The sequence below is a fragment of the Stegodyphus dumicola genome, chromosome X1 (genome assembly GCF_044657685.1).
Source record: "Stegodyphus dumicola isolate Sdum_Otavi_A_Nest chromosome X1, ASM4465768v1".
NCBI classification, from domain to species: Eukaryota; Metazoa; Arthropoda; class Arachnida; order Araneae; family Eresidae; genus Stegodyphus; species Stegodyphus dumicola.
Genome location: NC_140780.1, coordinates 213,588,586 through 213,601,256, shown reverse-complemented (window position 1 = coordinate 213,601,256; position 12,671 = coordinate 213,588,586). Strand labels below are relative to the sequence as shown.

Sequence of the window (12,671 nt, the reverse complement as noted above, 5' to 3'; positions counted from 1 at the left end):
CATTTTTTTTATTATAGGGTGTATTAGAAAAGTCATATTGAGCTATTTTTGCAATCATCAGGGAAAAGGACAAAAATATATTTTTGCTGCTAAAGTGCAATTATTTCTTTGATTTAGATAGCATTTATATTTTTAAAGATTTTAATTTCTTTTTCTATACATACAGGGTGTTTATAAAAGAATGGTGTGGTTTTAAGAATTAATAATAAATCTATGTAATACCTTATCCATGTAAAAACCTACAATATAAGCATTAACAACTATCCAAGTTTCTCATGTGCTACCTACTGTTTGCTTGTTATGCTTACTGTGCAGCCGCAGCGTGTTTCCAAGATGGTGCCATAATAGGGAAAGCTTTCTGTCTGCTCCGTTTTGAGGTGTCCAGATCTGTGTTTTCAGTGCAGTGTGAGTTTCCTGCACATTTTCTGTGCGGTGTCCCACAAGAAAGTGCACATCCCAAACAAGAAACTGTGATTGGTGACTCATTTCTAGATATATCGAACCTGATTTTTATCCTGGCTGAAACCAATTCTGATGATTACATTTTGCAAAGAGATGGTGCTCCGCCCCATTTTCACAGCAATGTACGAAAACTTCTGAATCGTATTCTTCCCCAACACTGGATTGGACGTGCTGCAACAGCAGACAACAACCTTTTCTTCTGGCTACCCTGTTTGCAGAATTTAACACCATGTGATTTCCTTTTTGGAGGCTTGTTAAAGACCAAGTTATGTACTGTCAATGCAAGTTTATGTAATGTCCATTGAGATAGTTTGTGGTCGGATGAAGCAGACCATCACAGTGGACATGCTACACAGAAGATGGGCAGAATTTGATTACTGTATAGATATGTGTCACGTGACCACAGGTGTAAAAACAGTTCAAAACCTAATCCAATTTTGCACTAATAGCAGCAACAAATGTGGGTAAAAACACAAAATAAAAAAAAAAAATATGCTTAAAATCCATCCCATATTCTATCTGGAATAAACCGCATGCAAAATCCAAAAAACAGGAACAATATGGCACAAGAAATAGAGGGCAAAACATGCTCACAGTTTACTTGATACAGCCCTTACTACATCACAATTTTTATTTGTTTATTCCTCAAATTTTTTACTTTTTCAAAAAATGTTTTCACGGAGCATTACAATTAAAAAAAATATTATTTAAACACTATAACTTTTCTCATACATTGTGCTAAACAGTACAACTTTTTTTTTCATTGAAATGAAGTGAATTAATACTTCTCTTGAACTGAAATTGCCTTCATCTTGGGATTAATTTTCCAAGTAATTTTATATTTTCCTTTTTTCAAATTATTCATATTTATGTTACAATAGAAGCTTTTTATGATACAATAGAAGTTCAGTATAACTTTGTAGTTTACACTACAAAATTACTTTTTTCATTTGTTGAAGTTACCACAACTACTTTTTACAGCTGTTGAACTGTAGTCAATTAATACTTCACTTATACTGAAACTGGTGGCTTTTTGATTTATAAACCAGATAATTCAATATTTTTTCAAATTATTCATTTTTAATTATTAAGATCATCTTTACAGAACTATAATATATTTATAAATTGTAAAGTAAACTCTGGCAACAATATTTTAGAATAATTATGTACTAAATTGTCATATTTTTATATATATTCAGTTTTATTAGCATGGATTATAAGAGGTTCCAAAAAGCAAAATTGATCTCTCACGTTTGTCATGCCAGTAAATCGATAATTTATTTGTTCTAAATTAATGTCTAAAATGTGAAAATATATTCACCTTAAAATATTTTTATGGGATTGAAATTTATATGTCAAAGACTCCTCAAATGATATTTTATCTTATTTTGTCTCTTCATTGGAAATTCTGAAGTAATAATCCCACTTTATGGCCATTTGTTTTGATTCTACTAAAATAAGTTCAAATTCATTTTGTAGTTTCTTTTTACGATAGTAGTGATGAAGCTGCAAATTTGAAGGCCTTTTTTAATATCATAAGCAAAAGTCAAAATTTTCCAATTAATGGAATTTGTGAAAAAAATGTGGAGAAATTGTAAGAAAACATGATGTAACAGAAGCTCTTCATTGGTGATCGCAATACCCATTTATCCATCAACTAAAGGATGATGAAATAGGTAGTATGCTTTTAAACTCAGAGAATATCACTACTGATAGTGAAGAAAAGACAAAGAGGCTGGTGCAGATGAAAACAAGGGTTTAGTCAGCATTCTCAGTGTGAGAATTACAGGACTTGAACAACAAAACTTCATAACTCAAAAAGAAATGATACCTATCTACAAAATTAAAAAGAAAGTATGAGCACCAAAATGAAAGAGCTTAAACAACTTACATTGAAAGAAACGTTTAATAAAACATGCAAACAAATATTGAGCTTTTTCATAAATCCCAGTTCCCTTATGGTCATCTATGTAGCATTATTTCATAAACAACTATCACATAATTTTATTTTATAATCTCTACATGTCATCTTATTAGATTTAAGCTGCTGATTTATAATCTGGGAATTGCAGAAATTCTGACATTTCCTGATCATGAACTTTGCACTGTACATACATTATCTGTAAATTACATGCTGTTTACAGTCAAAAATATTACTTATATTTACAACTGTAACATATGAAGTAAACAATTAGACCTAAGTCAACCTATAATTCAATTTTTATTTAATGAAGGTTATGCTAAGTAAAATTAAGACAAAGGAACTCAAGGGTTTTCAGCCTACAGGAAAGGATGCCTTCATAGAGGATGTTTTAAGGGAAACTGCCTTATATTCATGTTACTTAAGGAGGGAAATCATGCACACTTACATAAGGCCAGCTTGTTCACTGAGATTTGAATCCATGTTGAACTATCAGTGTTCAGCGATCTTACCGCCTGGTCACGAGTTAGCTTATTTTAATGAAAAGAAGGACCTGATATGTAATATGTAATGTACAAATTTCATAAAATAAGAACAATATAGCTGGTACCTAAAATCTAAAAGTTTCACCATTTTATAAATATATAGATATGTATGTGTGCACATATACATATAAAATGGACATTTCTTACACAAAACAAGGATGAAACTGCTCGCCACATATCAGGGTTGCAATGATCATGATTTTTAGTTATAAAATCTTTAACAACTTTTGACTGTGATCCATACAATCCTAAAGTTTCTTCAAATTCTTCAGTAGGCTGGCCAGCTGAAATACAGGAGATTAGTACAATTAAAATCCTTGGTACTGCATATATTATTAATTCACAGAGTAATGGAAGGAAAACAAGGATTCTGATATGATTTTCTGAATCTGTAAACTAATAACACAGAAATATATGGTACAAAAAAACACATAAACAAGTCTAAAAAGTACAAAGTCTGAAGTCTGGACATCCAATAACTGGTTTATTATTTGGATCTTCCATTATTCTTTCCTCCTACATGTTGTTTCAGCTTTAAACCTTTAATGCAATAATAACAATTCTGAAAGTGTTCTTTACATGCTAATTTTTTCATTCTTATTTTAATTCAACTTCTTTTAGCATTTTAACTCACAGCTCTAGTGAATATATTCTGCTGGTTTCATATCTGAGGAAAAAAAAAAAAAAATACTGATGCATGGAAGTAATTTACTTTGATGTATCCAAGTTAACTCAACTGTGTGCATTAAGAGGTTAAATACACGCTGGTAAGTGAACTACATTTTCATTTTCAGCTCTGGAATAGTTGTCGGGGTGCAGCCTCTTGTTATCTTATATAATGCAAGCATTAAATGAACCCTTAAGATCAATGAGTGGAATGTTGCACATACTTGATTCCTTTCATTGGTATAGCATGGAAGAAGGCAGTTTTGACTATGTCCCAAACATAATTAATTGATGGATGGTAAAACCTCTAGTATGGTTCTTAAATCCAGTAAATATTACCACTGATTGTGAAGAAAGTGATGAAGATGTTATTGAAAATTAAAAAATGGGACTTCTTGACATGATAGTTATAGAACCTGAGCAATGAAACTTTATAAGCAAACAAGAAATTATTTATATAAAATTAAAGGGAATGCATGAACAGATGAAAGGAAACTGCTTAAACAAGTAATGTCAAAAAAACTTTTAATGAAAGAAAAAAAAAATGTTAACGTGAAATATTTTTTGGGTAAATTTTGTTTCTTTGAGATCATAAATGCTTCATTATTTCAGAAACAAGTTTTCATATTTTGTTTCTTAATTTTTACATGTATTCTTACTAGATTTAAATTGTTGAGCCCAAATCTGGAAATTTCTGAAACCCAGAACCATCAAAGTCCTAAGGATTTTAGATTTCGGACTTTGTACTGTATTATATTGGATTTTTTCAAACTGAAAAAAGCTTGAATCTGATTATAAAGGAAAAATTACTATCAGATTATTCTAAAATTTTAAAATCATGCATAATCTATGTATTAAAGATCGAAAACAAGATTCGATCGTTAACTTCGTTACATATTAGAAGAAAAACTTGTACACAAAAAGTGCCTTTATCATACAATAGCAGCTTTAAAAAGTTACTTTTATAACACATCATTCTTCACATAGAAAGACGAAAATATTTCCATATAAAACATAGAAGTATCAGAAACATTCATAAAAGTACTGAGGAGGGGAGTTTATAATGAAAAATAATAAACAAAAACAAAAACATAAAAAATTTTTGCTTTTAAAAGCATTACAGTAAAAAATAATTTTTTTAGCTATCACAATATCTTTGTCATATGGGATCAAAAATAATGTCCTGGATGCATTAATAATGACTAATTTTAACTCAAAATTGTTGACAAGAAATTTAAAGGAACTGAATGCAATTATTTTTATGTATGTTATTTGCATATTATCACTTCTACTGCTCTTTAAAATTCTGTTAGTGTCTCCCAATATAATTATATTTGCAACCGACGATTTGCAACGATTTATGCAATAAATCTAAAAACATATAGCAATGAGAAAATATGATTAATAAAATGAACTGAATGAAACTTAAGCTGAAGAAGGGGAAGAACTTAGGAAACTAAATGAAAAACTTAGGCTGAAGAAGGGTTTGGTTTATTTTAATTACGGCAAAGCACACTAGGGCTATCTGCCTAAAGGGAGGGATACCTTCGTGGAGGACTTTCTAAGGGAACTGGCTCATATACACGTTAAACATGAGGAAAACCATGAAAATACCCATGCAGCCAGCTCGTTCGTGGGATTCGAACCTCGGACCGAACTACCAGTGTTCTGTGACTTTACCGCTCGGCTGCTGATGAGCAGGCTGAAGAAGGGAGGAAGATAGTACTTGTAAAGTGGCAGATTTCTAAAGTATGATTTTTTTTTCAAATAAAGGAGGAATCTGTGTGGAAGAGGGATAATGGTGAGAGGATACTCACAACATATCTTCAAAACTATGTGAGGTAAATCATGTTATGACCAGCTAATGGGTCTCAAAAATGGAAACAACTCCATAATGTCATAATTATATTATTAAAAAGAGTTCTGGAAACTTAATTAATCTTTCTTGAATCTTTCTTTTAACCGAGTTAATTTATCTTCCTTGTTTCAAAACAGGGAAATAATCTGCAAAAATTTCAGAAAGGTATGAAACCGATATTTTAAGATGCGGGAGTTTAATACTGATAAAATTATCAAAAAAATTGACCTATTTTTGAAAAATAACCGGATTGATAAATTATGTTATGGAGAAAACAGGTAAGTTTAGCTTTCTTAGTTCAGTCATAAAGCGAACATATGAATGAAAAATCCAAAAAAAAAAAAAAAAAAAAAAATCATTTCAACACTAAACAAAAAATTTGAAATCGAGTTCTGAAAAAAAAAAAAAAAAAAAAAAAAAAAAAAAAATCGCTTCATGGTGCACACCTTCACTGTCCAACCAATAAGTGTACTGAATATCAATAGCTCTGGTCCTATATCTTTGCACTATGTGACATACACATATGCACTCATAGGCATCTCTCTTTTATTATTACAAATATAGAGATATTACTGTTGTGTTTCATGTTTACATTAATTGATAGAATGTATTACTGTGTATATTCAACTATTAATTTATGGACTGTTGAAGAAATAACAATCTTTCAAGATTGGAATGGAAAAATTCTTACATAAAATTATAAAGTAAATGTAAAAGAATGCTATTTTATGCACCTGAATGCATTTTATGTATCTGAAAAGACAAAATGAAGGTGTAGCACACAAATAATCCAATAGACTATATTCCCAAATTCCATTCTTTATACTTCACGTGCTAATTTTTCTCAAAAAAAGAATAGGATGGGGGCGGGGGTAGCAAACAAGATAGAAATAACAGCATGGGAAGAGCCGATAAAGATAGCCAATATATTTTTATGAAGAACAAAAGAATTATAAACAACAAGGCTATAATACTCTGGGAGCCTAGGCCACAGGTTTGTAGGCTTAGACAGTAATCAAGCCCTGCAAGTAATTAAAGCAGGGTTTGATCTGCGTGGCTTGATTAAGTCCGTGTTCCACTCTTTGCAAACATGTAGCTTTCTAGATGACAGCAAACATTAGAAGCATTAAGATGTGCCGGTCTATTTCTCTATTTATACTTTATTCCTTATACTACAGAAAGTACTGATTTGTTCAAGAATAATGTTGAAAACTGCAGCAAAGTTTTTAGCGCAATAGCCACTCCCATTTCTTTTTCAGTTTCAGAGGTCACTGGGTAAGAAAACGCCTCCACAGCGCCTGCTGCATTCCTATTTCTTTCATGACCATTCCTCCACAGGAAGATCAAAATGCCGTAGTTTTTTTTTTTTTTTTTTTTTTTCCCATCAATAAATCATTTTTGATTTAGATTTTGAAGAAAAAGCCAGTGTGCTGTTAAATGAAACTTATGTGAACAAAAACTGTAAAAGAATCGATTCCGATAAAGGAAATCCACATTACAAATAACAATCATGACAGAAAATCTGGAATGGATTGGATTATTTGATTACGGCAAACCACATTATAGTTATTTGCTTATGATGAGGTATGCTTCTGAGAAAGATGTTTTATGAGAAACCGGCCTATATTTACGTTTACATGGAAGGGAAATAAATCATGCATCTAGCCCATTAGACTATAGAAATCAGATCGCAGGAAGAATTATCAGTGTTTGAAGCTTTTAACCACCTTGGAACGGGGTGGTTCAAGCACATTCTGTAATAATGGATGAGGGACAACATAGTCACTCAAATATACAAACGCAATCTCTTTAGAGTAAAAGGAGAGCATTTTACTGAAAAATGTCTTCTGAAAAGCTACCTCATAATGTCTACAGTCCTTCACAAACTAGAATAAGCCATCTTTCCAGGCTAAAAAAGAAAATATGTCAATTCAGTCAAGAAAAAAAAAAAAAAAAAAAAGGCTTGGATCAGTTATCTTACCTGCAAAGGAGAAGCTTGAACTTAATTTTGAACCCTCATTCGAAATTTCTTACATGAAAATTTTCAAAGAAAATAAAATGATAATAAGAACTAAACATAAGAGGCACACTTTCTGTTTTTAAACAAGGATAAAAATAACATGCTATAGAAAGAAATATGTGTAAATGCCTATGATTGACGAGCTCTATCTTGCATGGAGCTCACAACCCATATAAAATAAACAACTGTTTAAAACTCATATAAAATAAACAACTGTAAAAGAAAGGGGGAACATTACTAATTTAATTTTTAAATTTAAACTGTACTTATACCACACTTATTTTACACTAAGATATTTCGTTATGTGCACTTATAAAACTTAACGCAACAATGAAAAATGACATAAATTCTCATCAAATATGACTTAATTTTCATTGAGTTTAAAAGAAAACTTTTTCCCTAAAATTAATTTTTTTAAACATTAATAGAAAGTGAAATAAAGTTAAAAAAAAGCTTCATAAAACAAATGTTAAATATTAATATGTAATAACAAAATCTTCAAAAATACTTTCCTCCACTACTTTCGTTCTGAATGTTTCATGACACCAGTTGAAGATTAAGTTAAAATTCTATTTCCAGATGAACTGAAAGCATGCTTAAACATCCACAAGAACAGCCCCTTTCAGCATATAATTCTGACAGAATTTTTTTATCAAAAGGCAAAAACTTATTTTAATTAATATATATCACGAACTACTATCAATACAGTCTTTATAAATTATTATAATGGAAAAATGAACAAATTACTGTATGAACACATACCTGATGGAGAAAATATTTCTTGTACTGGTCTAGAAAGTATTATTCTTAAATAAATAGTTGAAACTAGAGGTAAAACAGACCATAAACGAACAGTAGAATCTCTAGATGTGCTTGCAAGGACAAATGGTCTTTCAGCATGACAAGCTAAACCTAAATAACAAGATTTTTAAATAACTGGAACTATTTTGCATGTAATAATAGGTTGGAATTTTTTAATAAAAATTACTCAAACATTCAATCTCAAAAACTCAAATTTTTATTCCATGTGTATTAATGATTGCAAGCATTTTTGCTTATGGAAAATAAACTAAACTCGGTGGCACAAGAGCCCTAGTGGGCCACGGCCTGCAGTGCCCCAAAATCTGCTTTCTTGACCTTGGACCAAAGGGTGCATCAGCATATGCTCTGAGCAAGCGATCAGCTTGTCACAGGACCCTTGATGTTTAGTCCCCAAGCGAACTTGGTACTCATTTTATCAAGCCATTCAAGGGATGAAACTCTGAGTCAACCTTGCCCACCCCAGGGATTGAGCCCCAAACCTGTGGTGCAGCTGTGCGATGCACTAGCCACTTCGCCACTGGGCGGTTTATGGAAACTACTTTGATAATTTTTCTCTTTTTGGAAAATAATGAAAACACTATTTTTTTTTTTAAGATTTTAGAAAATGTAAACCTAATTTTGAAAGGACATCATATTTTATGGTTAGCCTGTAACGTGTTTAAATACACATCCATATGCATGCAGTATAGAGTATAGAGATGTTTGAGTCTATGTAAGCAATTCTACTGCATATTTCACATCATTAACAAATTCATGGCAAAATTTAGCAACTCATCCTGAAACATCCGAGATGCAAGAGGACATGTCTGCTGTGGTTTATCAAAATGTCAGATGACAATAAATGACCTTTTTCCTTTGCCCTATATCCCAGCCAACTAATGCTTCTAAGCCACCCACTTTGCTTGCTTTATTTCTTTTTCTAGTGAGTGAAAATACACTTGTATATATATATATATTGACTTCACACAGAATAGGTAGGAAAATTATGTCTCAATTTTAATATATTTAATTAATTCTGTGTTTTATGTGTAATTTTGCATGGATTTGACAGTTTTTTTAGTCCAACAAGTGCTTAAATCATTTTTCCTTGTACAAATTAATGATTAGTCCTTCTTTGTTTTCCGCATTTCAGGTTACAAAATGTTTCACAAGCACATTTTTTATACAGAAGGGTAAAAGGCTGTATTCAGATATTTTTCAGTTTTGCATTTAATTCATACCTTTCAATCTTCTGATCTTATCCTACTTACAGGTCTGAATATCTTAAACATACTCCACAATGCCACATTAATGCTTTACAGTCACATTATCACACCACATTATAATATGGGGCTTTACAGTCAGCTTCATAATAATGCACAAATTTTACTGAAGAGAAAAGAGGCTAGTAATTGTAAAATTGAATTAAAAAGAAGAATTATTTATGTCAGAGAGTTGAGTTCAAGATGAAAAAAAAAAAAAATTAATTTATTTTTCAAACAGGTTGTTGCCAGGGTCTTGTATTATATCCCAGTGGAAGTGGGTGGTTCAAAGCACAGATGGAGCATATCCCAATTTTTATGAAAAGAGTCAATCATGCATCATACCCAAAAAACATCTTATGCATCCTTTATTTTCCAAACATTGGTCAGATGTATACTCTGAATTACAAAAATAAATAAATAATTAAATAATACAAATATTCATCCTTTTTGGTATTTTTAAATATAAGTAATCAATTTTGTAAAAATTATGAAACCAAACTAACACTTTCAGTAACTCTACACTTATTTTTAGTAGAAGTTTATACTCATAAAAATAAGGTAAAAATATTTAATTTAAAAATGGAATTTTTTGGCTGTCTCCTTTAGCTTGACTTTAGGAATTGGTCAAAGAATTTACAATAATTTGAAGCAACTATTTTCCCACTTTTATTGTCATTCAGCAATTCTTTATAAATTTACTAGTGTGTAACATTCTTTAGCTTATAATATTGTTACATAATACATGCTGAATATATTTTAGCACAAGCATAAGTTTTCAAATGCAAAAAAATACATTATTAATATTCACATGCTGTTTTATAACTTTAGAACCATAATTTAATAACCATACAAAAAATTAATTGAACTAAAACTGTTTTTCATTTTTAATTTAAGCAAATGGTGTTACGAGTTGGCTATGTTAATACTGACAGCCATGCTACTGTTTTCCAGAAAGTGAGTTCTATTAGATTCTGTGAATAAGATCTCCCTTTTTGGCAAGGGAAAACTTTAGATTCCCCCCTCCCCTAAAAAAGAAGATCAGACTTACACATATGGATCAATACATTTCATGACAGTCCACATAGCAACAACTGTCACAATCTGCTAACACTAAAAATCCTTTATAAAGCTGATTTCTTTTTAAAAATTTTTAATTACATACAAATGCAAACATTTCTTTCTTCAATTTGTATACGATCTCTGAGTACAGTATTAAAGTTTCTAATCTTAGTATCTTGAATGTTAAATCTCAGACAAATTTGTCATTCGGGAGTAAATTGTTTTGTATTTTACTTAAGAATGAGTATACATTTTACTAACATAATTATAGGAATAGAAAGGCCGTATGAAAAGATAGATTTTGTAATTTTGGTAAAATTGATTTTTAAAATTTAAAAAGGCAAAAATATTTTCCTTACTTTTTAAAGCATTTCTATATTTACAAGTACACACCTATGACCACTGGTTGCAAAAATAAAGACCATGAAAGCACTTCATGAACATGTGGAAGTATAAAAGGAGAATGTATGGAGATACGAATAATTTTTCACCACTCTAAAATTTAATTCCTAAATTCATAGATTTTACTTAATGTTATAGCTGTGTTTGGGCATAGACTACATCTCTTCCTTTTTCAGAACGACAAGCAAGAAAATAAATTTGCTCTAAATATAGTTATAAGTGAAATGCAACACCTAAGCTTACAGCAAATATATCTCAGATGATAACAATACAGTAGTTTAAGAAAGGGATACTGGTGGATGTATGTAATATCACCCCTTTCTTCATACACTACCTCACAGAGAAATAAATCCACCTTCTTGTATTTTAAACATTTATTGCACACTCACAAAATACTGAAACTACAATACTAATAACTGAAATATATACATTAAGTAATACAAGTTAATTTCGTTTTCATTAGTGGTTCCCATGGGCCTTCCGTATGACCTCTCTGTAGGTCTCCCTCTTGGAAATTAAACTTTTGGTGCCTTTCAGACTGAGTGTTAGGGCCCTCTATACATCTTGTTGGTTGGCATCACCTATACATCACAATGTAAGTAACTGACAGGTAGATGAATCCACTTTTTAACACCATTAGCTATGCCACTTAAAGAGAGTTACAATTCAAATAACAAATTTCATTTTGTGGACTTCCAAGAGCTCAAGATAGGCAGAGTGCTGAAACAGGAGACACTTTAGAGACCACATGTAACTAACACTTATCCCTCCCCCCAAAAAAAGACATGATTTATACTATCAAAACATTCTAACTTGCATTCATTATCTCCAACAACATCAAATGATGAGGAAATGCTTTTTTTCGATCTACACTAAACTGAATGACTACTGAAGTATGCTACCACAGTTTTCATTAATATGCTCAGTATACCTAAATTGTTCATCTTTCTTACAGGATTTAACCTTCCAGCGGGCGCGCGTATGTGTGACATACACTAGATTTTAATTTCGCATTTTTTTCGTAGACCAGAAGGCGCTATGACCGCGTGTTCTTGGCTATTCTCTCCTCTTCGTTCACCCTTCTTTCAGTCGTCTGCTAGATTTCGAGGGGTTAATGTGAGTCTGCAGATTTACTATTCGTATTCCAGAAATACGCGCAACCGTTGAAGTAAGTTTTTGCTATATCTAATTTCCTTTTTTATTATAGAAAATCTTTATTCTTTTGCATCTAAATCTTATCATTTTGTATAATTTGTGTGCATAATTACTTTTAATGATAAAATAGAAGCACTGTATGCGTCACATACGCGCGACCATGTATGATATTTTTGTTCTTTCCTTTTCAGTTATGGCGAATAAAAGTAAAATGCTCGACATGAATTATCCGAAGGATCTTGAGATTATAAGAAATATGCTTTTATGTAACAGTGAGGATGATGAGGACATTATTTTAGATGAAAGCATTACCGATGAAGAAGAACGAATTTCAGAAAAAGGTGATTCAGAATCGGAGATAAGTGCAGAGGGCAATTCTGAAGAGGGAAATAATGATGATAATTCTTCCGAAATTTATATTTCTCTAGAGCACTGTAAACATATTTGTTCAGACTGCACCGATGCAATAAAGTGACTATGAAATTGATTTGTTATGTAATATTTAAAGTGTTTTTTT

The 12,671-nt window shown here is 31.2% G+C and overlaps 1 protein-coding gene across 1 annotated transcript in view; it reads right to left on the bottom strand.

The window, feature by feature from the left end:
* The window catches only part of LOC118200694 (WD repeat-containing protein 17-like), a 326,195-nt gene that overhangs the window by 144,651 nt on the left and 168,873 nt on the right, over window positions 1–12,671 (bottom strand). Inside the window, exons 13-14 of the mRNA XM_085808418.1 lie at window positions 8,235–8,384; window positions 3,076–3,212 (exon numbers count right to left, since the gene is read on the bottom strand). Of these exons, the coding sequence (XP_085664544.1) occupies window positions 3,076–3,212; window positions 8,235–8,384 (287 nt within the window). The remainder of the gene's footprint in view (window positions 1–3,075; window positions 3,213–8,234; window positions 8,385–12,671) is intronic.